Genomic DNA, 27,042 nt, shown 5'->3' on the forward strand with positions numbered 1-27,042 from the left:
TCTGTCATTTCGTTGCCTACTGTTCTTTAAGATCAAGTTTGCTTTGTCTTCAAATTTTGCACACCAACTGTTTGACTATGTTGAATCGCAGTGAGGTTTGCTTAGTTATGTGATGTATTTCTTGTTTTTTACTTGACTAAGTTTAATTTATGTTTGACTTAGCTTGTTACGTGTCTGACCTTCCAAAACATCTATCTATCTATCTATCTATTAGGGCAAATGCAATGGTGAAGTGGTATTGGGTCAACAAATATATTGTCTTTTGCTGATGTGGCTGTATTGTAAAATGTGTTTTGCTTATATGGTTGTATTGAGATAAGTGTTTTGCTGATGTGGATGTATTGATATTTGATGTTTTGATGTAGTTTTGTTGTGGATAATATGGAGGAATGGAATGTTGTTGGGTTGGGTGGAAAGAGAAAGTGTGTGGGAAGAAAAAGTTTATAGAAATTTGTGTTTTGCTGATGTGGCTGTATTAGAATTCGTGTTTGACTTGACTTTTTGTGTAATAGAGGTGGGACCGGGTCAACAAAAATGTTGACTCAGCAAATTAATTCCCATTGCATTTTCCCTTACATATCTATCTATCTATCTATCTATTACATATCTATAAACTTCAAAGATTTAGAGTGATTTCGTGGCGAGTTGCCTCTCCTTTTCATACTCTCTCGATTGGTCTTTGTTTTGTTGAGCAACTGACCCAGCAAAACGACGTCGTTTTGTTGTTCTCGTGTCGTGCACTCGCGCGTCCGGTTCGTCCTTCTAAATCCTGGGTTTGCTTTTTGTTTTCTTCTGACATTTCAATAGCACGGGTTACGATGCCTCTATTTGTCGTATCTCCTTTTTTCCTTACGTATATATAAACTTCAAAGATTTAGAGTGATTTCCTGGCGAGTTGCCCCTCCTTTCCATATTGTCTCGATTGGTCTTTGTTTTGTTGAGCAATTGACCCAGCAAAACGACGTCGTTTTGTATGTGCCTACTTTGTTTTGTTGTTCTTGTGTCGTGCGCTTGCGCGTCTGGTTCGTCCTTCTAAACTCTGGGTTTGCCTTTTGTTTTCTTATGACATCTCAATAGCATAGGTTACTATGCCTCTATTTGTCGTATCTCCTTTTTTCCTTTGGCTGATGAGGCGCTGCGGCGTCGTTTTTTGCTCTTGATTTTTTCTTTTTGTAGCTTTGTGAGCAACACGACGTCGTCTGTGTTTGGATTGTAGCCTCGCCTCTTTGCCCAAAACGACGCCGTCCAACTTCGGTCAGCTTGCCTCGGTTCTTGCGTCTCTGCGGTTCATGCATCTTCAATATTCTCTTGCATCATCAGTTCTCGCGGACCACATCGATCGGTGTGTTGTCCTCGATGCCTTAACTTTACCTCAGCTCTTCAATCCCTGCGAGTTGTTCGAATTACCTCCCCACTGTTCTTTTTCCTCAGCTCAGGACCTCAGATTCATCTTTCGTTGGTATTGCTGTTGTTTGGAGGTTGTTCGTCATTATCTTGCCTTCAATTTTCTTTGTGGCTTAGGCTATCTCTCTTACTTTGTCTGGGCTTACCTGAGTATCTTCTTCGCAGGCCGGCTTTTTTGCTATTTGGCTTCGACCTGTGGTTCGCTGTCCTCTTCCATTATGAGTATCTGCCACAGGTTCATAACTGAGATATTATGCCATGAATCATTTGGAACTTTTTTACTTTTTTGTGCTTCAAATTAAATTCAATTACTATATTCTTTATCTAAGTAAGATATACAGTAAACAACCATTTGCCCCATCCAATGTTAATGCCCTTCGTTCGTGGTTTAGAAGGATTTTTAATACAACAGAAAACAAACTTTGCCTTATTGCCAATTATAGGCTGTAGAGCTTCTTTGGATAGTACAAAAGATTAAACTTATCTTAAGATCTATTTCCTGATATGCTATCTATCTATGGCAGGCAGAAACTCAAATGCTATGGTACGTTTGCTTCCTCAAATGCTATGCTACGTTTGCCATCTCTGCGATATGTACAGTAACACCTTCTAAAGGCTTTTAGGTGAGCCACAGGAGATAGAAATCAGGAACTCTGCATGAGCAGTATATAAATACAGGGCTTTGATGGAGGAGAATGATATTTTCGCCAAAATAACCAGAGTGTAACTCTCATGTAGTAACCTGTTTTGTTTATCAAAAAAAAGTAGTAACCTGTTTGTTTACTTTGGAACTGTAGGAAGATAGTAAACACAGTATACTTGAAATTAGTGTCACCAATCTGTCTTTTTGTGTAAAGAATTTCCAAGAATGCATCGTGCTTATCTTTTTCCCCTTAATCCTGTCACTGAATTTTGTTGGCGGCCTTTGCTTTCCAGGCAAAGCTTGCTACCAAAGATGCAAGTCGTGAATATGTAGTGACAAATGGATATTGCTTGACTTTGCTGAATGAAACAACCTCCATATCTCATTAGATCTTCAGAGTGGTATGACTATCTGATTACTTCATTCTTATATCTTAAATATAGGATTCGTTACAACCATCTAGCAGCCCCTATAATTTTTAATGAGCCAAAGACCAGGTTGGCATGCAGGAAGAAACAAGCAGATTACATGGATCCTCTCCAAAATGCCTTTTAAGTAAGCTACTGTATATCTTCTTGACCCTTTTTTTCTTGGAACATAGTTTAATGAGTTGGATACTTAACATTCATTTTTATGTCTAACATTCATATAGTATATTTCGTGCTAATCATAATTTGTATAGTCAAATAATATATTCATCCGTATTTTATTGTTCCTGTAATGGTTTTCCTCTGGCATCTCCATATCAGAGTATTTTCGTGTCCAACAACTGCAGTTCAAACAAAGCTAATTAACCTCTCATCATAAGAAGAAGCCAAACGAATATAAAATTTCAAAGGTATTTTCATGTTCCCTTCTGTATTTTTTGTATCTGTAGCAGGTAGGTCATGCTCTTCATTTTCCTCTGGTGTTAAAGCGTAACTTAGAAATAGCTTCCACGGGTTATCTATGTCTCTACATATCTGATTATTTTCTGTTCTTCTTATCATTTGTCCACCTTCTTCACTTCAGCATACTACCATAATAAGAATGAATGAATGATACTATTTCTAATAAAAAAAAATAACTTCACACAAATCTTTTTCATGGAATTGGAACTAATTCTTTTGTAGTTTCGATATCTGTAGGTAGGGCATGCTCTGCAAGTTGGTGGCTCGGTGCAATTAGAAGCTTCTATCAATGCCATTTAAGTCGCCATTGAAGCATCGCCAAATTTTTTTCTGTGGGTGAGTTTTACTCTCAAGATGATTGCATCTAGATATGATTTTTGTTCCTGCTCGGTCTAAATATCTCTCAAGCGGTTGTTTGTTACAAATGGATTTCACTATACAATTTTTGCTTTACAAACCAATTGCTTGGGTTGTGTTGGGCGCATTGCAGCGCTGCATTGCTCAAAAGCTTCCTTGGATTCACTATCATGAGGTATCAGGTATATATTTTGACATATCCTTAGTTGCTCAACAGCTTCCTTGGCAATTCTGACTAGCGAATTACCAACATATTTAACGTATTTCATATGCAGTGTATGCACCTGTGAGAGGTGGATCAGGTTGGGTCGAACGAGTGGTAGATACACATATGAACCTAATTTAAGTTTATTTCCTTTTTCTCTCTAGATCTACTTCAATTTGTTTGTATTTATTGGATTTCTGAGGTTTCTTTTGGCTGATTTTGCTTTACATTCGGGATAAATTGTCTCAAAAAGCTCGAATCCAGATTGGGCTCTATGAACAGAAAGATTTGAGGATCAAAGGCTTGAATCATTGTAAGTTTCTTATGCCTTACATCTGTTTATTTAACTTTCTGCTTTATTTCATGCTCAGTGTTAAATTTTTTTTCTCTCTGATGATATTCGTAACAAAAGGCCTTTCATGGGTTTTAAGGGTTTTATAATCTTCAAAACTCTATGCATGTTAGCAACCAATTTATTGGGCATTTTACATGGCTATTAAGGAACTTTCTCTCTTAGATCAGGTATTCCTCTTCTTCGCGCTTTCCTCATTACTAGACTAAAGGGAATCGAAGGATTGAGTCCCATTTGCTTTTCTTTCTATGGAGTGAGGGAATCAAGGAATATTGGATGAAGGAGGTTCTGCTCCTGAAATTCAAACTCCTTCAAATAGCATTTTTGCTGCCCTTTCACAATATTGTATTGTCTATTAGTAAGTGAGTGTTGGATGGACAATATTTTTGTTTTGGCAGATCATATAAGCTTCCAGTCCATGGAGAAATCCCTAAATTTTTACACAGACGGAACAATTGATCAAGTATCTACCACTCAATGAAATATGAGGAATTACTTCCAAATGTGGGGCAGGTTGGATAGTTTTATATGTTCATTTACCTTACGACTAAGTATATGTGGTCTTGCACATTAGAATAGTCTTCTGTAAGTCATTTCTTTGCTTCATAGTGTCAACGAATGAAATTTTGATGATATTTAACATCTTAATAAGAAAGATTCCAGTTGCTATTTATTTGCAAAATCCTTTCGTAAGATTTATGAATCTTAAATACAAATTACATATCCTCTTATGTGAAATTCTACTGCTGACTTACAGCAACTATAGAAAGTAGGACATACTGGACATATCTTGACTAAAGGATCCACAAGCCAATGGCGACAATGCTCTTTTGTGGCCCTACTGGAGTTGGTAAAAATGAATTAGCAAAAGCTGCAATAACTTACAATGTTGATAATATTGTAAACATAGTAGTTTTTTAACAATGTTGATAATATTTTTTACCCAATTATGGCTTATTCTCTCTGTTTTTTATGAGTTAATTTTATTCTATTGTGAGGTTTTTTTTTCCAAATTTAGGTTGCTTTGGAGCTTTGAACTTTAGGATGTTTTATGTGAGTTAATTTCATTATGTTGTGATTTTTTTACTTAATTCTCTTGCTCGGGGTTGCTTTGAAGCACTGGATCTTAAGTTGCTGGGATATGGCCCATGGGTATTTTTTTTGGTGGTTTAATTCTTCAAATGTTAATTGTTAAACTATCCATGTAAGTTCCAAGTATCAATCTTGCTGTATTCTACTTGTTTTCTGTGATTTTTAAGTTTTTATATTTTTAGTAGTAGTTTCTTTAAGGTCTTGGGAACTTTAAGTATTAATTTTGCATTTGTTCTGCTAATTGCCAGTGACATGCGGATCCCATTTATCTTATGCTTTTTTTTTTGTTGAGATTGTTCTTGCTTTAGATTTTTAACTGGAGCTGCTTGAAAATCTTCATGATTGGAGCTGCTTGAAATTCTTCATGATTGTTGCTTGCTTTCATGATTTTTAACTGGATGTTTATCTCTAAAGGAAAGGTTGCTTCTTTGTCGATCTTAATTCTCTTGCAATACCAATATACATTTATTAGGGAAATATTGGGAATTCAGAGTATTGATTTGCTTTTTGGTTTGTTAATTGAGTTAATTTATATTCCGACAATGGATTGCAGCCCAGACTCCAGAACTCCATTATGTCCATATGATTCTTTGATTAGATTAGATTGTTGTAACATGCACGACATTTATGTTCTAAACTTGTGGATCTGGACATAAACCCTTTGAGAAAACGGGTACAAAGCATAAATTCGAGACACGCAATGCTTAGCATGATAATATAGATAATTATTGCAAATTTTAGTGGATTTTCATTGTATTTCCACGAACAAGATGCTGCACCAAAATTACTGCCCTGCTCTATTTACTTATCATAGTTCACCAAAGGCCATACTTATTGTATTGTAAGCATGATTTGGTTGATGAACATAAACAATGTGAGGAGAAAGGAAAATCAACGTCTGTCTAACTGAACAAGGTTTATTTTTATGGATTAGTTTAGGTTTTCCATTGTCATCATTTTAAAGAGGAGCCCTTAATCATTCTGTACAAAATTGATTAATCCTATGTTAACCAATATCCAATTTTGAAAGCACCATAGAATGCCAAGAATACCAAAGAAAACTAACTACGAGGGAGAAGACGGAAAACAATCAGCCCAAGAAATAACCAATAAAAAACGTGTCCGCAAAGCGCGGGTTGGATGCTAGTGTTTTATATTGTTTTAGTTTATGTTTGTAAGTAAGCCACGTGGGCTAGCTAGTTCCAAAAAACTAGTTTGCATCTAAAAGCTTGTGTTTGTTCGTGTGTGGCTGTACTGTACTACAAATTGCAGACTGAATAGATGAATGTTCTCTCTGCAAGTTACAACCTTTGATCAGTTATTTATCTCTACTTCACTTCAGTTTGTTGTTTCGTGAATTTGTCTTGCTGTGTAAGGTTTAGCTAGCTGCTGACCTTGTTGTTGAACTTCTGAAGTGAAGATTGCAGGGTGCTGGAGTGTTGACAGTGTTTTCAGGTCAAGCCAGCTGCTGATCTTGGTGTTCTTGTGGTGCTAACAGACTAGTTGTCTAGCTCAGTTTCTTAGCTTGCGTTTACGGTATGATAAAACTGCAAAGTAATATGTAATGAAGGCGTTTCAATAGGTTGCTAAGTCCATCACCTCAGTCGCTATCAACAAATTAATGTGACCTTCCAATGATGCCAATGAAAATTAAATGCATGTAACCAAGTCGTTGGCTAAATATCATCATAACTTTGCAAGGGACATCAAAGTGGTTGGCTGCCTTGATTATCTTATACTTAAATGCATGTGGCTCCTCATAGAAGAAAGGATATTTTTGCACTCTGAGAAGCATAAAAACACAATTGACTATATTAGAAAACTTACTTACATGAACTTTCAATAGCGATTTTCCCAAAAAGATGATGAATTATAGTTTTAGTAGCAACTGGATTCTGCTGACACTTTTTCAAGGAATTCTTTTGCTCGGCTTGAGCTCTGACTTGCCATTGGCGGCGGCACTACCAACTTCTGCAAATGAGACTGACCTATCAGCTTTACTTGATTTCAAGAATATGATAGTTCAAGATCCAAACCAAGTAATGAGCTTATGGAAGGATTCAATCCATTTCTGCAACTGGGTTGGTGTCACCTGCAGTTCATCTAATGGAAGAATCATACATTTGAACCTCGCATCTCGCCGGCTAGGTGGGCCTATACCACGTTCTATAGGGAACCTCACATACCTTACTAGACTCAACATTGCAAACAACAGCTTTCATGGCGAAATTCCGCAAGAAATGGGACGTCTGTTGCGCCTGGAGAAGGTAAATATGAGTTACAATAACTTTGGTGGAAATATTCCTGCTAATCTTACTCATTGTTCAGAACTAAGGGAATTTGATATAATGTTCAATGATCTTGTGGGGAGGATCCCTGACCAGCTTAGTACCTTGTCAAACTTAGTTGTTCTGAATCTGGGGGCCAATAACGTTACTGGAAATATCCCAGCTTGGATAGGGAACTTCTCTTCTCTGCTAGGTCTTTCCCTTCCACTGAATAATTTCCAAGGAAGCATACCTGCTGAACTTGCCAATATTCCGAACTTGGGTTTTTTACAGGTTTATGGAAACAATCTGTCTGGTATGATCCCTTCATCAATTTATAATATTTCTTCCTTGTACTATTTCTCTGTTGCTCAAAACCAACTGCACGGTCATTTGCCTCCTGATGTTGGCCTTGCACTTCCTAAGCTGAGGATATTTGCTGGTGGGGTTAATAGTTTTACAGGACCTATCCCTGAGTCATTGTCAAATGCTTCCGGACTTGAGGTGCTCGATTTTGCGGAAAATGGTCTAACTGGGACAATTCCTGGAAACCTTGGGAACTTAAAAAACTTAGTTAGACTCAACTTCGATGATAATACCCTCGGAGATGGAAAGATTGGTGACTTGAGTTTTCTAAGTAATTTGTCTAATTGTACTAGGCTTCGAGTATTGGGTCTTGCATATAATCGTTTTGGAGGAGAACTGCCTAGTTCCATAGCAAACCTTTCAAGTCAGTTAAGAATTTTAACTTTGGGTCAGAATCTTCTCCATGGAAGCATGCCTTCTGGAATTGAGAAGCTTACTGAATTGACCAATTTGTGGTTGCAAGGAGCCAATTTGAGCGGGAGTCTACCTGAGGTCATTGGAAACCTTCACAAATTAGAGGGTTTATTCTTGAATTATAACAGGTTTTCAGGGTTAATCCCATCCTCTCTAGGTAACTTGACTAAATTGACTCGGCTTTTCATGGAAGAAAATAGACTTGAAGGAAGCATACCTTCAAGTCTTGGAAATTGCAGAAGTTTGCAGACTGTCAATTTTTCAAGTAATAATCTTGAGGGCACCAAACCCAGGCAGGTCATTGGCCTTTCTTCCCTTTCAATTTCTTTGGACATGTCTCACAATTCTTTGACTGGTTCTCTTCCACCTGAAGTGGGCAACTTGAAGAATATCATGGAACTGGACCTCTCTTATAACAGATTATCAGGTCGAATTCCCAGCAGTCTTGGCAGTTGTATTAGTTTGGAACATCTGCATTTGGAAGGTAACATGTTTAATGGAACAGTACCTCAATCTTTGGAAGCTTTAAAAGGTTTAGTGGATGTTGATCTTTCACTCAATAGCTTCTCAGGCGAGATTCCTGGATTTTTCAGTAACTTTTCAACTCTGAGGCACCTCAATCTTTCAAACAATGGCTTTGAAGGTGAAGTGTCAAATGAAGGAATTTTCGCAAATCTGACTGTCATCTCCATCGATGGAAATGATAAACTCTGTGGTGGCATCCCTGAATTACTGCTACCTACATGCTCCAGGACAAGACACAGAATATCTCTCTCTACCAAAGCAGTTATTGCTGTAACTATTTCAGCAGCATCTATACTTGGTCTTCTATGTTCTTTAGCAATATTTTGTGCTCTAAAAACAAAGGGGGAAAGATCAACTGCACCTCATTCGAAAGAATCACAATCAGATTTGTCTTATGAAGAACTCATGAAGTCAACAAATGGCTTTTCCATGGAAAATTTAATTGGTTCGGGTAGCTTTGGTTCTGTGTACAAGGGGATTCTTCCTGGTTATAGAAAGCCCGTCGCAGTTAAGGTATTAAACCTTCAACAGCAGGGAGCTTTGAAAAGTTTCGTTGATGAATGCAATGCTTTGAGAAGTATTCGGCACCGTAACCTTCTCAAGGTCATCACTTCCTGCTCAAGCATTGATCGTCAAGGTCATGAATTCAAAGCTCTAGTTCTTGAATTCATGTCCAACGGAAATCTAGACCAGTGGCTGCATCCAATACTCGATGTGCAATATCAAGCTAAGAAATTAAGCCTTATCCAGAGGTTGGATATAGCTATCGATGTTGCAGCTGCTCTGGATTACCTCCATCACCATTGCCACACTCCAATTGTTCATTGTGACCTGAAGCCAAGCAATGTCCTCCTCAACGAAGATATGACAGCCCATGTTGGTGACTTTGGATTGACTAGGTTTCTCTCTGAAGCATCCAAGGATCAAACCTTTTCAATTGGGCTAAAGGGTTCAATCGGCTACATCCCTCCAGGTATATATTGTATTTTGTAATTAAGGAATACTAGTTGAAATATTCTAACTATTCATATTTGTATTCTAATGAAATATATGGTAACAAATTGCAGAGTATGGTGTGGGAAGCAAAATTTCGCTGCAGGGAGACACTTATAGCTATGGAATACTACTTCTGGAGTTATTTACAGGAAAAAGACCAACTGATGACATGTTCAAAAACAATATGAGAATTCACGAGTTTGTCGCTATGGCCTTGCCTGATCATGTCATGGAAATTGCTGACCCAACAATGCTTGTTGGAGGGGAAAATGATGATGAAATGGAAAATGAAGATGACAGAGAAGAGAAAGCTATGTATAATCGATATGAAGCCCAAGCCAGCACCAGAAGCAAAGTAGAGGAATGCCTGGTTTCAGTAATGAGAATTGGACTTTCATGCTCTGAAACATCGCCAGGAAATCGGATTCCTATGAATGCTGTTGTCAACAAACTGGGTGCTATTAAAAGTTCATTCCTTGTGTCCAAGGACAGTAACCGAAGGAGGACCTGACCAAGACACAAATATACCGGCTGTAGAATGGTATCTTCTTTAGCGATGATGTATCATCATTTGAAGTGAATAATGTGTGTGGTATAAGTGAAATGTGATTGTATATCCGCACGCGATATGGCTTAATTTGAACCATGGAGTTAGGCTCTGCCTAAGATGTTATCATCGTCAGCTTACATTCTATTGCCTAAAAAAAGACGAGTGAAAGCAAAGTCAACCCAAGTCGAGTAAGTTCGGGTGTGCTTAGAAAACATGGGTGTGACTAAATATCCCAATAATTACTCTCCCAGCAACGCCCCGGTCCAGCTTCCTCTTCAAGTCCAAAACAAACCCCATAAAAGCCGAGGCCCACGCTTAAACCCTAGACTCAAGACCTGGGCTGATGTTAATTACTCTTCCAGGCTCCAGCAACGGCCCGGTCCAGCTCCCTCTTTAAGCCCAAAACAGCCCAATAATGCCGAAGCCCATGATATCCAAATCAGCAAAGCTCAGGCCCATGGCTCACCCCAATGCCTTGCACCCAAAGGGCCAAAACGCGACTTTCCCTTTTCTAAACAGTAAAGACCCGACAAACACAACTTCTCCCCTGCCAGCAACCATCTTTCTCACTCCCATTCTCCCCAGTCGCCATAACCATTCCCTACCGGATAGTCCATGACATTCGATTTTCTGTTGGTGAAAGGTTTTTCTAGGCAGTGGTAAACCTGGGAATAAAAATTATGGAACCAAAAGACAGTTCGTTTTGGGCGTACACACAATTACATTCAACAGCAATGATGATTACCAAATTGATTGAGATGGTTTATTGAGTGATGTAAACATCATTGGTGAATCTCACATCGGTGGATTCAGGGCCTCAGTTGCAGTGTATAAATTGGACAAACCTAACATTAGTCAACCAGTTTTCTAGTGATTAGTTAGGCATGTTTGTTGCTGGGTTTGGGCCTGGATCTATATCAGAGTAGGTTTCGAAAACACGTGTCAGTCGGGGCCCAGAGGGGGTAGCAGCGGCTTGTCGTAGGGGGTGTGATTGATGTAAACATCATTGGTGAATCTCACATCGGTGGATTCAGGGCTTGAGTTGCAGTATAAAAGTTGGACGTATATAAGTTGGACAAACCTAACATTAGTCGACCGGTCAGTTTTCTAGTGACTAATTAGGCCTGCTTGTTGCTGGGCTTGGGCTTGGGCTTGGGTCTGGGCCTGGATCTGGATCTAATTATTTAGTCATTTAGTGTCAATATGGCTGCTGAAACTTATCAAGATGAATTGTTGATGCAGTGAAAACTCTAGCTGAATCAATTGAATATTCCATTAGCATGACCCATGGATTCCTTCCCAGATTGGTTATAAACCAATTGCCAGACAAAATAGTTCCATTATGAGAGATGATTCCACAGTGGACTCTTTAATGCTTTTTAATCCTAGAAGATGGAATATTCCATTGATTCAGAGGCTATTCATGCAAGAAACAGTTGATAATATTATTCAAATTCATTTATCAGAAAGCTTGGGTGAGGATAGGTGGATTTGGCATATTAATGATACTGGAGTATATTCAGTAAAAGTGGCACATCATATGTTAAATGCAAATGCCACTATTCCAATGAATTTGGAGTCGCCTTCTGATATCTATTGGAAGCAACTATGGAAGATGAAGGTTCATGCTAGATTTCATCTGTTATTGTGGAAAATAATCTGGGATATTCTACCTACTAGGGCTCGATTGTCGGGTATTTTGCATATTTCAGAGGAACAACAGCTTTGTCCTATTTGTAATTTTGAAAGGGAAACTTTGGATCACCTCATGTTTGGATGATCGATTTCTCTCTTGGTGTGGAGCAATTCTAGATGGATCACGAATGTGCCTACCTTGGCTCATGGAGGAAGGGCGGATTGGGTCAAGGTGTTGATTAATCCCCATCTGATTGGTATTTCTAGAGAGGATTGTCAAGCTTTTCAATTGTTGGCTTTGGTGACTTTTGACCATACTTGGAGGTATAGAAATGATGTTCTTCATGGGACTCCAGTGAGATCAATTAACCTGTTGGTAGCTCAAATTCAGCATGTTCATAATCAACATTGCCAAGCTTGGAGGATTTCTCGCTATGTTCAAAATATTATTCATCCAAATTGGGTTCCACCTCCTTTGAATTGGATCAAGGTAAATTTTGATACAGCTATGGGTCACAACCTTACTGCTTCAGCTGCCATTGCTCGGTCTTCAGGTGGGGATATCATTTTTGCTTCAGTTTCTTGTGCTATCCGGGTAGATCAAGCTGTTGGTGAGGCTTTGGCTTTGAGATTGGGTGTCCAACGGTGTCTAGATCTCAGGTTGCAGGAGGTGCAATTCGAAGGGGATGCTTTGATTGTTGTTAATGCGGTTGCTCAACCGGATTTGGTTTCTCTTTGGGCTATTGAAAATCTAATAGAGGGGACTCGCAATCAGCTAGACAAGCTTAAGAGCTGGTCTATTTCAAAGGTTAGCAGACATCAAAATGTCTGGGCGGATGTCTTCGCCAAATGGGCCGCTACCTTGAGACTTTCAGGTAGCATTCCCAGTCACCGACTTCCAGAGCTGCAATATTGGTTGTATAGTGGGTGCGATCCCCCAGATCATTGTTTTGGTCTGACATGGTGTGGTTTGTAAGTGGTGTTTCTTGTCTCTTTGTTTGCCATACAAAAAAAAAATAAAATTGAATCGCATCAAATAACCAGCTGTTGATAGAGGACAAGCAAGCAAGAAAAGAAGAATCTTATCCAATTGGGAAAAAAGGAAGACAAGAAGGAACAAGGCAGATCCGCGAAATGAGAAGATAAGTGACTTTCTTTTTGTTATTTACTGGATAAACTCTTATTAATATCGAGCTTGATTTGCCTTCAAATTGTTGCACACCAACTGTTTGAGTGATTGTCTAGCTCTGTGTCTTAGTTTAACTTTGGTGGTATGACAAAACTGACCTACAATTGAAGAGATTTCAATAGGTTTCAATTGTGTGCTCAATTACGTGAACACGCATTGTCACAAAGATAGGAAATTTACCCAGATTACCTTCTTTGTTTTCTTCCATTCCACCCCTCTCAGTTACCTGAACATTTTTTTCTCCCACCACGCTTATTTTTTTCAATCTGGGTTTCAGCCAACCTGTTTTATCCATATCTAAGAAAGCAAGGGGACCGGAGATTTTCATCACTGCCAATGATGAGCCGAGGATTGCGATCTGTGACAGCATTCTCTATTACAATTTACATGAGCCTTGCACAGTTACACGGGACATTAACTGGATCTATATTGCAATTTTGAGTTTTCATTATATACATGATAGTTCTTAGGGCATTAAATTATCTTTTCTCTTTAATCTCAAAGGAAATGAAACTAAGACTGAAATATAAAAATTGCCGGTCTTGTTCGAGTTTTGGGAGTGCCAAAACCTTTGTTTTTGTTCTTCAATAGAAGTATAGAAAGGAAGCAGACAATGATATTAATAAAATTCAATGTTTAACTAATATTTTAAACAAAGCCTAACTTTATATTTCAAAGTAACCCAATATGTTATCTATTAACATTTAAACAAAATTCCTCACGAAATGAGTCATCTGCTACACTTACAGACTCTGAATATGAGCTACTACAATAACTCGGGCGCAAACATTCCCGCTAATCTCACACATGGTAAAGAACTAAGAGAATTTGTTGTCAGTAACAATGAGCTAATCGGGCAGATTCCTGACCAGCTTTGTTCCTTATCAAAATTAGTAGTTCTGAATCTGGCAGTCAATGACCTTAAGAGAAATACTCCAGCTTGGATAGGGAATTTCTCTTCTCTGCAACTTCTTTCACTTACAAGGAATCAGTTCCAAGGAAGCATACCCTTTGAACTTAGTCATCTATCCGGCTTGGGTTTTTTTACAGGTTTATGTAAGCAATCTTTCTAGTATGATCCCTTCGTCAATTTATAATATATCTTCCTTGTACTTCTTCTCAGTTACTCAAAACCAGCTGCACGGGCAGTTGCCTCCGGCAGTCCGGCTGTTGGCCTTACACTTCCTAAACTGAAGGTATTTCTTGGTGGAATTAATAGATTTACTGGACCTATCCCTGAGTCATTGTTAAATGGCTCCGGGCTTGAGAGTTGAGACGCTTGACTTTGCTCAAAATGGTCTAACGGGATTATTTCAGGAAGCGTAGAAAGCTTGAAAGATTTAATTAGTCTTTCCTTTGAGGAGAATAGCCTTGGTGATGACCTGAGTTTTCTAATTGATTTGGCTAATTGTACTAGTATCCAACTTCGTATAACCATTTTGGAGGAGAATTTCCCAGTTCCACAGTGAATCCTTCAATTCGGTTACAAGTGTTTGCCATGGGGGGCATCTTCTTCACGGAAGCATCCCTTTTGGGATTGAGAACATTGTCGACTTGACCAATCTGGTATTGGAAAGAGACAATATGAGCGGTAATGTTCTTGAGGTTATTGGAAACCTTCGCAAGTTAGAGGGTTTGCATTTGAACTATAACAGGTTTTCAGGGTTAATTCTGTCTCCCTGGGTAACTTGACTAAATTAACTCGGCTTTTACATGGAGCAAAATAGACTTGCAGGAAGCATACTTCCAAGTCTTGGAAACTGCAGAAGTTTGCAGAAAATGAATTTCTAAGTAACAATCTTAATGGCACCATACACAAGAAGATTATTGGTCAAATTCACAGCACCTCATTCTTTGGAAACTTTGAAGGGTCTAGTAAATTTTGATCTTTCCCAAAATAACTTGTCGGGCAGATTCCTGAATTTCTCAGTAAGTTTTCATAACCAAGTTGTCTTGATCTTTCTTACGGAGTTACAATGACTTCGAAGGGGAAGTGCCACGAGAAGGAGTCTTTGCAAATGCAAGTGCCATCTCTATCAATGAAATGATAAGCTCTGTGGTGGCATTGCAGAATTACAACTACAGAAATGCTCCAGGAAAAGAGATGGAAAGCATCTCTTGACCAAAGTAATTCTTGCTGTCACTATTTCAGCCATCTTTGTACTTGGTCTCCATCGTAGTTCAGCCACATTCTGTTGTCTTAAAAAAAGGCGGAGAAAAATCAAGTGGACCTTCCTCTAAAGAACGGGAATATGATTTATCTTATCAGAACTGAAGTCAACAAATGGCTTCTCTGTGGAAAATTTGATTGATCAGGGTAGTTTCAGTGCTGTGTTAAGGGGGGGATCGAAAATTCGCCGCAGTTAAGGTATTAAAACTTCAACTGCGGGGTGCTTAATGTGATTATATTCAAAAGTCAAAATATGATATGTAGATAGTATGGACATGACCAGCTCAAGAGTCTGGCACGGGCTGCTGCCTAATAAGCATGATGTGTGCTTATATATCTCAAACTGCGTCTTTCTAAATCCGCCAGTGGCCCTGGGCACCATGATCCCAGGTCGTTTCTCTAATTTCTATGGTTATTATTAGAAATACAAATTTCAAATTTGATAGAAAAGTACATATTGAACAGGGGAATAGGGGATTGTACTAATCAACAAGCATTTGTTAAATTTTCTTATGACCATTAAATAAGGATTGAAGAAGAAACTTGCACAAACATTTTAACTATAGGTAAAGGTCTATTTCTTACAGCAACTTATTAAAGTAGCTGTTACTATGTGCAGTTCAAGTAATTTAAATGGAAATATGCACCAAATGAGCTCCCGCTACATTGATTGAGTTGGTTTATCAAGTGACCTTATGTGGCTACTGGAACTAATCAAAATGAATGGTTGATGCAGGGCAGACTGTGGCTGGACCAATTGAAACAGGGCAGATAACCAGCTGTTGACAGCGGAGGATGAAAAGCATAAACAAAGAAACCGTGAAATAAGAAGATAAGTACTTTCTTTGTCATTACCTGGCTAAATTCTTGTTAATATGAAGTTTTCATTGTCTCCAAATTGTGCATGCCAACTGTTCGTGTGATTGTGTATTGCTCAGTTGCCTTACTTGCCTTAATGTGTAAAGTCTGTCAATGAAGACATTTCAAACGGTTTGAATTTTGTAAAGTCTGTCCCCTCCTGTCACAATCTGAATATGAGATGTAAGAAATATCTTAATTTGCTAAATATCATTTTATCTTGCTTATATATGTAATCTCTGAAATTTTATTTTTTTTACTTTTAAAGTAGGCTCCCGTAGCGGGTGGGGGTTGGATCGGAATCGAACCTGGGCCGGCTCCAAGACCAGCCAGGTGCTATGCCACTGAGGCAAAGGGCTGATTCCCATCTCTGGAAGGTGGTTGGCTGCCTAGATATTATCTCATATCAGTAAAATGTATGTGGCTCCACACTTCCACAGAGAGTTTATTTTGGAGGCTTCTCTTGGCGTTTGTCATCGCTACGGTTAATTTTTGAATCTAAGCGTAGCAGAATGGTCCATTTTGGGAAATTTTGCTTTAAGTCAAGCATATGGACGTTTACATCCTTCCTTGTCTGTCTTAACTCATAAGGAAAAATATACATGATCAGATTTCAAATGTTATTAATGAGCCGGTCCTACCGTTGACTTCATTGACCAAGGACTTCATAACTTAGACGAGTAGAAGACCCTACTAAGAGCATCCACAGTGATGCACCAAATATCCAGCACTTCAAAATCATTCTCTCTCTTCTCATCTATCCTATGTGGCACAATTTAATTGGATGAGTGAATCCCACAATATACATTATTCATCAACACTCCATACATTCCAACACTTCATACTCACTTTCTCTATTTTCTCTCTCTTCCTTTTTATCATCTCTCTCTTCTTTTTCATATCTCTCTCTTCTTTTCATCTTCTCTTTCTTCCTTTTTATCATCTCTCTCTTCCTTTTCATCACCTCTCTCTTCACTATTCATCACCTCTCTCTTCACTATTCATCAACTATATACATACTCCAACTCTCAAGTATCCCTTTTCCACAACTAAATTTTCAAGTGTAATTTTTCACCCATTGTGTGTATGTAGCACTATATTTATCAAAAAAGTAACATTTCAAGTACTTGAAATACACTCCATTATACCCATTGTGAACATCTAGCACTTAACTTATCAAGAAAGTATCATCTCAAGTACTTCAAATTCTTCCCATTGTGGATGCTCTAAAGTAGAGCTCTATGGAAGGAGACAAGCCCATCTTAATCATTTTGGTGTGATTTGGTCCATAATATAATCTCCAAATACGATCAGCATTATTAGGAAACTTACCTACATGAACTACCAATAACTGATTTTTCCGAAAAAAAAATATGAAGAAATCTTGTTCCAGTTGTAGTTCGATTCTGTCTGTGCTCGTTCATGGATTTCTTTTTCTAAGCCTGATCGCCAACTTGGGATCGGCAGCAATACCAACTTCACCAAATGTGACTGAGCTATCAGCCTTACTTGATTTCAAGGAGATGATAGATGAAGATCCACACCAATTAATGAGCTCATGGAATGATTCAATACATTTCTGCAACTGGGTTGGTGTTACTTGCGATTCATCTGATGGCAGAATCGTACTTTTGAACCTGGCGTCCCGTGGGCTAGCTGGGCGTATACCCCCTTCCATAGGAAACCTCACATTCCTTACTGAAATCAACATCACAAGCAACAGCTTTCATGGCGAAATTCCTCAAGAAATGGGTCGTCTGTTGCGCCTACAAACTATGGATCTGAGCTCCAATACCTTGGGTGGAAGAATTCCAGCTAATCTTACACATTGCACAGGACTAAGAGCATTTCATATGATGTACAATGAGCTTGTGGGGCAGATCCCTGACCAGCTTAGTACCTTATCGAAATTAGAAGTTCTGAATTTGGGGTTCAATGACCTTACTGGAAACATTCCAACTTGGATAGGGAATTTCTCTTCTCTGCAACGTCTTTTCCTTTCAGGAAATAATTTCCAAGGAAGCATACCTGATGAACTCGGCCATCTATCTAACTTGGGTTCTTTTCAAGTTTCTCAAAACAATCTTTCTGGTATGATCCCTTCATCAATTTATAATATATCTTCTTTATATGGTCTCGTAGTTGCTCAAAACAAACTACACGGGCAATTGCCTCTGGATATTGGCCTTACACTTCCTAAGCTAAAAGCATTTCTCGGTCCATTTAATAGTTTTACAGGACCAATCCCTGAGTCATTCTCAAATGCTTCTGGACTTGAGAGGCTTGACTTCCGTGAAAATGGTCTAACAGGGACCATTTCAGGAAGCCTAGGAAGCTTGAAAAATTTAATTAGACTTAACTTTCATTTGAATAGCCTCAGAGGTGACTTGAGTTTTCTGAGTGATTTGGCTAATTCTACTACTATTGAGGTATTGGGTCTTTCAAGTAATTTCTTCACAGGAGAATTGCCAAGCTCCATAGCCAATCTTTCAGTTAGGTTAAAGGAGTTATCTTTTGGGGGCAATCTTCTTCATGGAAACATCCCTGTTGGGATTGGGAACCTTGTTGACTTGACCGGTTTGGGATTTGAAAAAAACAATTTGGGCGGTAGTATTCCTGAGGGTATTGGACACCTTCACAAGTTAGAGGGGTTATTTTTGTTCTCTAACAGGTTTTCAGGGCTAATCCCATCCTCTCTAAGTAACTTGACTAAATTGGCCAAGCTATACATGGATGATAACAGGTTGGAAGGAAGCATACCTGCAAGTCTTGGGAAATGCACACGTTTGCAGGATGTGTATTTCTCAAGGAACTATCTTAGTGGCACCATACCCAAGCAGATCCTTGGTCTTCCTTCCCTTTCAATTGCTTTGGACATGTCTTATAATTCTTTGATTGGTTCACTACCACTTGAAGTGGGAAACTTGAACAATCTCATGGAATTGGACGTGTCCCATAACAGATTATCAGGTCGAATTCCTAGCACACTTAGCAGTTGTACTAGTTTGGAACACTTGCATTTGGAGGGTAACACGTTTGACGGAACGATACCTCAATCTTTGGAAACTTTAAAGGGTTTAGTATATCTTGATCTTTCGCAAAATAACTTGTCTGGCCAGCTTCCTGTATTTCTCAGTAAGTTTTCATCTCTGTGGTATCTCAATTTGTCAAACAATGACTTCGAAGGGGAAGTGCCACAAGGAGGAGTCTTTGCAAATGCGAGTGCAATCTTCATCACAGGAAATGATAAGCTCTGTGGTGGCATTGCAGAATTACGACTACAGAAATGCGTCTGGAAAAGAGATGGAAAGCATCTCTCCACCAAAGTAATTACTGTTGTAACTATCTCAGCTATCTTCGCATTTGGTCTCATGTGCTCTTTAGCCACAATTTGTGTTCTGAAAAACAAAAGGAGCAGAGCAACTGCTCCTCCCTCTATAGAATGGGAACCAGATATGTCTTTTCTAGAACTAATGAAGTCAACAAATGGCTTCTCCGTAGAAAATTTGATTGGTTCAGGTAGTTTTGGTTCTGTGTACAAGGGAATTCTTCCTGGTTGTGGAAAGTCCATTGCAGTTAAGGTATTAAACCTTCAACAGCCGGGAGCTTTGAAAAGCTTCATTGATGAATGCAATGCTTTGAGAAACATTCGACACCGCAACCTCCTTAAGGTCATCACTGCCTGCTCAAGCATTGATCATCAAGGCCATGAATTCAAAGCTCTAGTTTTTGAATTCATGTCCAACGGAAATCTAGACCAGTGGCTGCATCCAATACCTGATGTGCAATACCAAGTTAAGAAATTAAGCCTTATCCAGAGGTTGAATATAGCTATCAATGTTGCATCTGCTCTGGATTACCTCCATTACCATTGCGACACTCCAATTGTTCATTGTGACCTGAAGCCAAGCAATGTCCTTCTTGATGAAAATATGACAGCACATGTTGGTGACTTTGGATTGACAAGGTTTCTCTCTGAAGCGTCCAAAGATCAAACCATTTCAGTTGGGCTAAAGGGTTCGATCGGCTACATCCCACCAGGTATTGTATTTTGTGTCTAAGGAATACTGGTACAAATATTCTACCTAAACATGTTTGTATTTCAATGAAATAAATTGCAGAGTATGGCTTGGGGGACCGAGTTACAGTACTTGGAGACATTTATAGCTATGGAATACTACTGCTGGAGATGTTTACAGGAAAAAGACCTACTGATGACATGTTCGAAAACAATACGAGCATTCGCGAATTTGTCGCCATGGCTTTGCCTGAACATGTCATGGGAATTGCTGACCCAACAGTGCTCTTTGGAGAAGAAGATCATGGTGCTCAATTCGAAAATAAAACCCAAGTCAGCAACAGATGTGAAATACAGGAATGCTTGGTTTCAGTAATGAGAATTGGACTTGTTTGTTCTGCACCATCACCGGGAAATCGGATTGCTATGAATGCTGTTGTCAATAAATTGAACACTATTAAAGACGCGTTTGTTGGGTCCAAGAACCGTAGATGGAGGAGGTTCTGAACAATGACCCAAGTAGGCATCATGAAGAATGGTCATTTGAAACGAATAATGTATGGAATTCCGTTTTCTAAGCTTAATTTGATTGTATTCCGTACCTGATATACGAAATACTAGCTTATTTTTGACATATGAAGTTAAGCTCTGCTTAAGATATTAGTTATAAACATGGAATTTTTCTTGAACTTCATTGTCATTCTAGGATCTGATTACTTTAGTGTAATGAAGATTACCAGAGGGCAAGAGATGTAGAGAAGGGAAGACGAAGAAGTAGAAGTAGAAAGAAAGCATTAGATTCTCATCTTTGAGGTGCTTTCTACAAACGGCTAGTAGTACAGACTTGAATCTGTGGTGTGTCAAACATTTGGGATGGGGGCTGTAATTACTTTAGCTGTAATAGCAGTAATTATTCCCAAATCCCCAACAAAATTTTGTGTTATTAGTATTTTGTTTATTAGAATATTAGAATATAAATGATTTTGAAAAAAAATAATCTTAAATCCTAAAAATCTAAATAACTCTAAATCATAACTCTTAAATCCTAATAACACTAAAAAAAATTATTTAGAGGGATTTGGGATGCAATTAGTAATTACAGCTAATTACAACCCCACTTTTCCCCAAACCGTTACAATATTAATGTGACACAAATAAATGAATTAGAAAAATATTACATTTACACTGGCGAAAACACTTTAACTTGTAAAGCAGCGGATCAGGCCCAATAAGGACAAGAACGAACAAGCCCAATTGACAAACAACGGCCCATGGCCCGACCTCAAGATGAAGAAATACCAAGCTAGGGTTCAGAAAGGGGAATCGCAAAATGAGAGGCAGAGACTGATGAAGTAGCAGAACTTGCATGGAGATACGCCGAATGTGTCATTCTAGGATTTAACAGAAAAGTAACAAAGGCTTTGGCACTGGATTTTAAAATTTCACTCCCGTTTTTCATAATAATGAAGAAGATAAAAGAGAATTCTATTCATGGCTTAGTTTGTCCATCTGAGTAACGAGAATGCTATGGCTTTGCCTGAACATGTCATGGGAATTGCTGACCCAACAATGTTCTTTGGAGAAGAAGGTCATGAAACCATTAGGCGGGAGTTCAGGCCAATATGAAATCAAGAAGGTAAGGGTAGTTTTTTTCCTGACAGATTCGATATGAAAAATATATGAACATATGAACCTTTTAGTCTTTTACTAGGATGATTTCTTTCTGAAGGACAACCCAGAATGAATGACTGACGCAGAAGCAGTGGTGGCTGAACCAATTGAAATAGGGGCAGATGACCAGCAGTTCACGGTCAACATGGAAGAAAAGAAGAAGACAAAGAAAAGCGCCAAATACGAAGATAAGTGACATTTTTTCATTTCAAATTTTCTCTCTCTCCAATTTGTGCACCCCAACTTTTTGAGTAATTGCCTAGCTCAGTTTCTTACTTCTTAGCTTGCGTCAATTGTTGCTATCGGCGAATTATATGTATGTATGTATAGATTAATTAATGTTGGTAGACAAAGAACGCCGTTGAAAATGAAATCCAAGTAGTATAGCATTACCTGCACAAACTCTCAATAACAGGATTTTCCCAAAAAGATGAAGAATTGTTGTTTTAGTTGCAGTTGGATTCTGTTGGTACTTGTTCAGGAACTCTTTTTCTAAGCCTGATCGCCCACTTGGGATCAGCGGCATTACCAACTTCAGTAAATGAGACTGACCTATCAGCATTACTTGATTTCAAGAATCTCATAGATCAAGATCCACAAGAAATAATGAGCTCATGGAATGATTCAATACATTTCTGCAGTTGGGTTGGTGTTACCTGCAATTCATCAAACGGAAGAATCATACTTTTGAACTTGGCATCTCGTGGGCTAGTTGGGTCTATACCACCTTCTATGGGGAACCTCACAGACAACAGCTTTCATGGCGAAATTCCGCAAGAAATGGGACGTCTGTTGCGCCTGGAGAAGGTAAATATGAGCTACAATAACTTGGGTGGAAATATTCCAGCTAACCTGACATACTGTACAGAACTAAGAGAATTTGATGTCTTACAATGACCTTGCCGAGCAGATCCCTGACCGGCTTAGTACCTTGTCAAAATTAGTTAGTCTGACAGTGTCAGTCAATTATCTTACTGGAAATATCCCAGCTTGGATAGGGAACTTCTCTTCTCTCCAAGTTCTTTCCCTTGCACAGAATAATTTCCAAGGAACCATACCTGATGAACTCTGCTATCTATCTAACTTGGGTTTTCTACAGGTTTACGGAAACAACCTGTCTGGTATGGTTCCTTATTCAATTTATAATATATCTTATACTTCTTCTCTGTTACTCAAAACCAGCTGCATGGGCAGTTACCTCCATATGTTGGCCTTACACTTCCTAAGCTGGAGACATTTCTTGGTGTCGGAAATAGTTTTACAGGACCTATCCCTCGGTCATTGTCAAACGCTTCTGGACTTCTGACGCTTGACTTTAGTAAAAATGGCCTAACTGGGACCATTCCAGGAAGCCTAGGAAGCTTGAAAGATTTAATTAAACTTAACTTTGAGGAGAATAGCCTTTACGGTGACTTGAGTTTTCTAAGTGATTTGGCTAATTGTACTAGTATTCAGGTACTGGGTCTTGCGTATAATCATTTTGGAGGAGAATTGCCTAGCTTAATAGCAAATCTTTCAACTTGGTTAACGATGTTAAGCATGGGGGGCAATCTTCTTCATGGAAACATTCCTGTTGGAATTGGGAACCTTCTTAAGTTGACCAGATTGGGATTGGAAGGAAACGATTTGAGCGGTAGTGTCCCTGACATTATTGGAAACCTTCAAAACTTGGAGGTTTTGGCTTTGAATTATAACAGGTTTTCAAGGTTAATCCCATCCTCTCTGGGTAACTTGACTAAATTGCCTAGGCTTTATATGGAAGAGAACGGATTGGAAGGAAGCATACCTCCTAGTCTTGGAAACTGCACAAGTTTGCAGGATGTGGTTTCTGAACTAACAATCTTAATGGCACCATGCCCAAGCAGGTCATTGGTCTTTCTTCCCTTTCAATTGCTTTGGACATGTCTCATAATTTTTTGACTGGTTCACTACCACTTGAAGTCGGCAACTTGAAGAATCTCATGGAACTGGACCTGTCCTGTAACAGATTAGCAGGTCAAATTCCCAGCAAACTTGGAAGGTGTACTAGTTTGGAACTCCTGCATTTGGAAGGTAACACATTTGACTGAACAATACCTCCATCTTTGGCAACTTTAAAGGGCCTAGTGGATCTTGATCTTTCACACAACAACTTGTCTGGCCAGATTCCTGGATTTCTCACTGAGTTTTCATCTTTGTGGCATCTCAATCTTTCTTACAATGACTTTGAAGGGGAAGAGCCACAAGGAGGAGTCTTCGGAAATGCAAGTGCCATCTCCATCCATGGAAATGATAAGCTCTGTGGTGGCATAGCAGAATTACAACTACAGAAATGCTCCTCGGTAAGAGATGGAAAGCATCTCTCCTCCGAAGTAATTATTAGCGTAACCATTTCAGCTGTCTTTGGGTCTCATGTGTTGTTTATCCATAGTTTTTGCTCTGAAACACAAAAGGAGAAAATCAACTACTCTTCACTCTAAAGAATGGCTTTTGGATTTATCTTATCGTGAACTCATTAAGTCAACAAATGGCTTCTCCGACGAAAATTTGATTGGTTCTGGTAGTTTTGGTTCTGTGTACAAGGGAATTCTTCCTACCGATGGAAAAGCCATTGCAATTAAGGTATTAAACCTTCAACAGCAAGGAGCTTTGAGAAGTTTCATTGATGAATGCAATGCTTTGAGAAATATACGACACCGAAACCTCTTAAAAGTCATCACTGCCTGCTCAAGCATCGATCATGGAGGTCATGAATTCAAAGCTCTAGTTTTTGAATTCATGTCCAATGGAAATTTAGACCAGTGGCTGCATCCAACTCCCAATGAGCAATATCAGGATAAGAAATTGAGTCTTATTCAGAGGTTGAATCTAGATTGATATTGCATATGCTCTGGAATACCTCCATCACCAATGCGACATGCCAATTGTTCATTGTGACCTGAAGCCAAGCAACATCCTCCTTGATGAAGATATGACATCCCATGTTGGTAACTTTGGATTGGCAAGGCTTTTCTCCGAAGCATCCGAAAATCAAACCATTTCAACTGGCCTAAAGGGTTCAATCGGCTACATCCCTCCAGGTACTGTATTTTGTGACCAAGCAATTCTTATGCAAAAAATTCTAAACACATATGTTTATGTTCTAATGAAATATATAGCAAAAAATTGCAGAGTATGGTGTGGGCACCCACGTTTCGGTACTAGGAGATGCCTATAGCTACGGAATACTACTGCTGGAGATGTTTACAGGAAAAAGACCAACTGATGAAATGTTCAAAAGCAATATGAGCATTCACGAATTTGTCGCTATGGCTTTCCCTGAACATGTCATGGGAATTGCTGACCCAACAATGCGCTCTGGAGAAGAAAATTATGATGTAGAAAATGATGATGAAATTGAAGAGAAAGCAGTGTGCAATCAATATGAAACCCAACCGAGCAGCAGAAATGAAATTCAGGAATGCATGGTTTCAGTAATGAGAATTGAACTTTTATGTTCTGAAACATCACCAAGAAATCGGATGCCCATGAATGTTGTTGCGAATCAATTGAACACTATTAAGGAGTTGTTCACTGGGTCCTAGAACAGTAGATCTATAACTGGAGAAAGACGCGAATGATAACACAAATTGCTGCTGCAGAGTGGTATTTTCTTTCTTGCATGTTTTTTTTAATTTTTGTGGCTGACTGTACACCGTAGAATATGGTCATTTTAAATGAATAATCACCATATCTAAAGCTTTATTTTATTATTATATTATAATTACATACCATGTTGATATTATCAAGATGACCTGCCCAACAGGCTAGCCAACTCCTTGCAATTGCGCTACGTGCAAGCTTTGATTCTCCCTCCTGCCAAAAACTACGAATGTTCTTGAGTAGTTGGTCATTTTATACTTTAATGAATAAATACTCTTAACATACATATTTATTGCTGCAGGTTATTGAAGTAGCTTCGACTATAAGGAGTTTCCGCAAAGTAAGTAATGGTAATATATACCAAACTAGGTCCTGCTAATTGCTTTGTTTGCATGATAATAATACCACCACTTTCTTGCTGCACCAATTCGGTAATTCCCATATACTTGCATTTGTTCTTTATGAAATTTAGAAGGCTTTCTGTTTCACAACGTTGGATTCGGTTACTGGTGCTTAAAATGCTTTCTTTGGCCAATCGTTGTCTGATATGAATATTTGTTGTTAATGTGGCTTTATTGTTAAGCAACCCCTTGATATGCAATCAGCCCCATTAAGGGTACAGGCTGCCTAATTCCATTTTTAGTATATGCAAGGATAGTCTATATTTGTATTTACTTTCCATGGCTCTTCTCATTCCATGTTTTCTTTTACTTGTTCATTTATTTTATTACACGGGCATTTTAAACAGCAATGGAATCAGAGATTCAAGAAGGAAATGATGAAGATACCATGTCTATCATCAACAAATTAAAGAAGCTGAAAAGCAGAGGACCAGAAGGATAATAGAGTACCAGAAATCTCATATATTGGTCTTCATCATCCTTGTCTTCTTCGGCTGCCTTCTCTTCATTCTCTTCTGGAGTGACAGCTTGTTAAATCTGATGAAAAATGGGAGCACTTGATTAAGAAGACTGTTTAATATGGAGGATACTAGTTTAGGAGCTCGTTTTGAACATTACAGTGGTTCATCAATTGAAAAATTCATTCCTTTGTGGGGCACTCATACAGAATACAGATGATGAACAAATGCATGATACTTGGTTTTCGATATATTAGATGATTGAGACCAGGGGAAAAAAAAAATTTTAAAAAAGTCTTTTATGACATTGGCAGGATTTGCCTTGTGGAGATTTAGAAGGTTTAAATTTAGGTTTAGGTTATTGAGAAGGCTAAATTCCATCGATGAAATAAGACTTATAATCCCTCTATGAAAGTGGGCAGTGAAATATTCTCAATTAATTCGAACTCTCAATCGTAACGTCATGCTGTCATCCGCCTTAAACTCAATTAAATAACCAATTAAGTTATTGCTCTGATTGTTAACAAACTATACATCTTCACAACTTAAGTCACTGCTAGATGATAATTCAGTTGCACATATTTGTCGAATCTACTGCATTTTGAGTAGAAATTTTTTATTTTTTATTTTTTAGAAATCCAAAGTAGACCATTTCTGAAAAACAAAGAAGAAGATATTATTGGCCTCTCATGGCATATGGACCTTTCATTTCGATTGTCATTGAAAAACTGGTGGCTTCGCTGGGCTTAATTAATTGGGCCACGTGACCCTAGTTAAACATAGCCCTATGGAAAGAGACGTGCAATGTTACTTTTTTAAAGCTCCAACTAGAAGTCTAGAAGTTACTGTGGAAAGATAAAAGCCAATTTAATCTTTATGAGGTGTCGGCCCAGCCTCCGAAAGGCCTCCCTCCACCCGACTTTAAGCAGTTCAAATAATCAAATCCCGTCTCTCATATTT

The 27,042-nt window shown here is 38.6% G+C and overlaps 4 protein-coding genes, 1 long non-coding RNA gene and 1 pseudogene across 13 annotated transcripts; all 6 read left to right on the forward strand.

Annotated features, from left to right (window-relative positions):
• The first annotated feature begins 1,210 nt into the window (after positions 1–1,210).
• Positions 1,211–6,607, forward strand: LOC119988392. Of its 9 annotated transcripts, none has more exons than XR_005465593.1 (9): positions 1,211–1,478; positions 1,570–1,639; positions 1,929–2,027; positions 2,341–2,885; positions 3,175–3,273; positions 3,428–3,476; positions 3,570–3,812; positions 4,022–4,136; positions 4,250–6,607. It is a non-coding gene; the product is annotated as an uncharacterized LOC119988392 (long non-coding RNA). The 9 variants fall into 9 exon arrangements; XR_005465603.1 differs by having other exon boundaries at positions 2,341–2,602; positions 2,797–2,885; positions 3,160–3,273; positions 4,022–6,607; XR_005465592.1 differs by having other exon boundaries at positions 2,341–2,602; positions 2,797–2,885; positions 4,022–6,607.
• Positions 6,608–6,942: 335 nt separating this feature from the next.
• On the forward strand, positions 6,943–10,169 carry LOC119988334 (putative receptor-like protein kinase At3g47110). Its single transcript, XM_038833335.1, has 3 exons — positions 6,943–8,474; positions 8,562–9,488; positions 9,583–10,169. Exons 1-3 carry the CDS (start codon positions 6,959–6,961, stop codon positions 10,020–10,022), a joined length of 2,883 nt encoding a protein of 960 aa, XP_038689263.1. The 5' UTR covers positions 6,943–6,958; the 3' UTR covers positions 10,023–10,169.
• A 3,441-nt stretch (positions 10,170–13,610) lies between these two features.
• Positions 13,611–15,007, forward strand: LOC119995671 (leucine-rich repeat receptor protein kinase MSL1-like). The gene is made up of 5 exons (XM_038842172.1): positions 13,611–13,957; positions 14,009–14,081; positions 14,344–14,568; positions 14,652–14,760; positions 14,874–15,007. The coding sequence occupies exons 1-5, from the start codon at positions 13,611–13,613 to the stop codon at positions 15,005–15,007; spliced, it is 888 nt and encodes a 295-aa protein (XP_038698100.1).
• A 2,219-nt stretch (positions 15,008–17,226) lies between these two features.
• LOC119988325 (probable LRR receptor-like serine/threonine-protein kinase At3g47570) lies at positions 17,227–20,620 on the forward strand. Its single transcript, XM_038833323.1, has 2 exons — positions 17,227–19,954; positions 20,035–20,620. Exons 1-2 carry the CDS (start codon positions 17,287–17,289, stop codon positions 20,436–20,438), a joined length of 3,072 nt encoding a protein of 1,023 aa, XP_038689251.1. The 5' UTR covers positions 17,227–17,286; the 3' UTR covers positions 20,439–20,620.
• A 563-nt stretch (positions 20,621–21,183) lies between these two features.
• On the forward strand, positions 21,184–23,726 carry LOC119988374 (MDIS1-interacting receptor like kinase 2-like). The gene is made up of 4 exons (XM_038833394.1): positions 21,184–21,567; positions 21,643–22,409; positions 23,058–23,467; positions 23,590–23,726. The coding sequence occupies exons 2-4, from the start codon at positions 22,209–22,211 to the stop codon at positions 23,669–23,671; spliced, it is 693 nt and encodes a 230-aa protein (XP_038689322.1). The 5' UTR covers positions 21,184–21,567; positions 21,643–22,208; the 3' UTR covers positions 23,672–23,726.
• On the forward strand, positions 23,672–26,418 carry LOC119988366 (annotated as a pseudogene).
• The last annotated feature ends 624 nt before the right edge of the window (positions 26,419–27,042 follow it).

This window comes from Tripterygium wilfordii, chromosome 3 (assembly GCF_013401445.1).
Source record: "Tripterygium wilfordii isolate XIE 37 chromosome 3, ASM1340144v1, whole genome shotgun sequence".
Lineage (NCBI taxonomy): Eukaryota > Viridiplantae > Streptophyta > Magnoliopsida > Celastrales > Celastraceae > Tripterygium > Tripterygium wilfordii.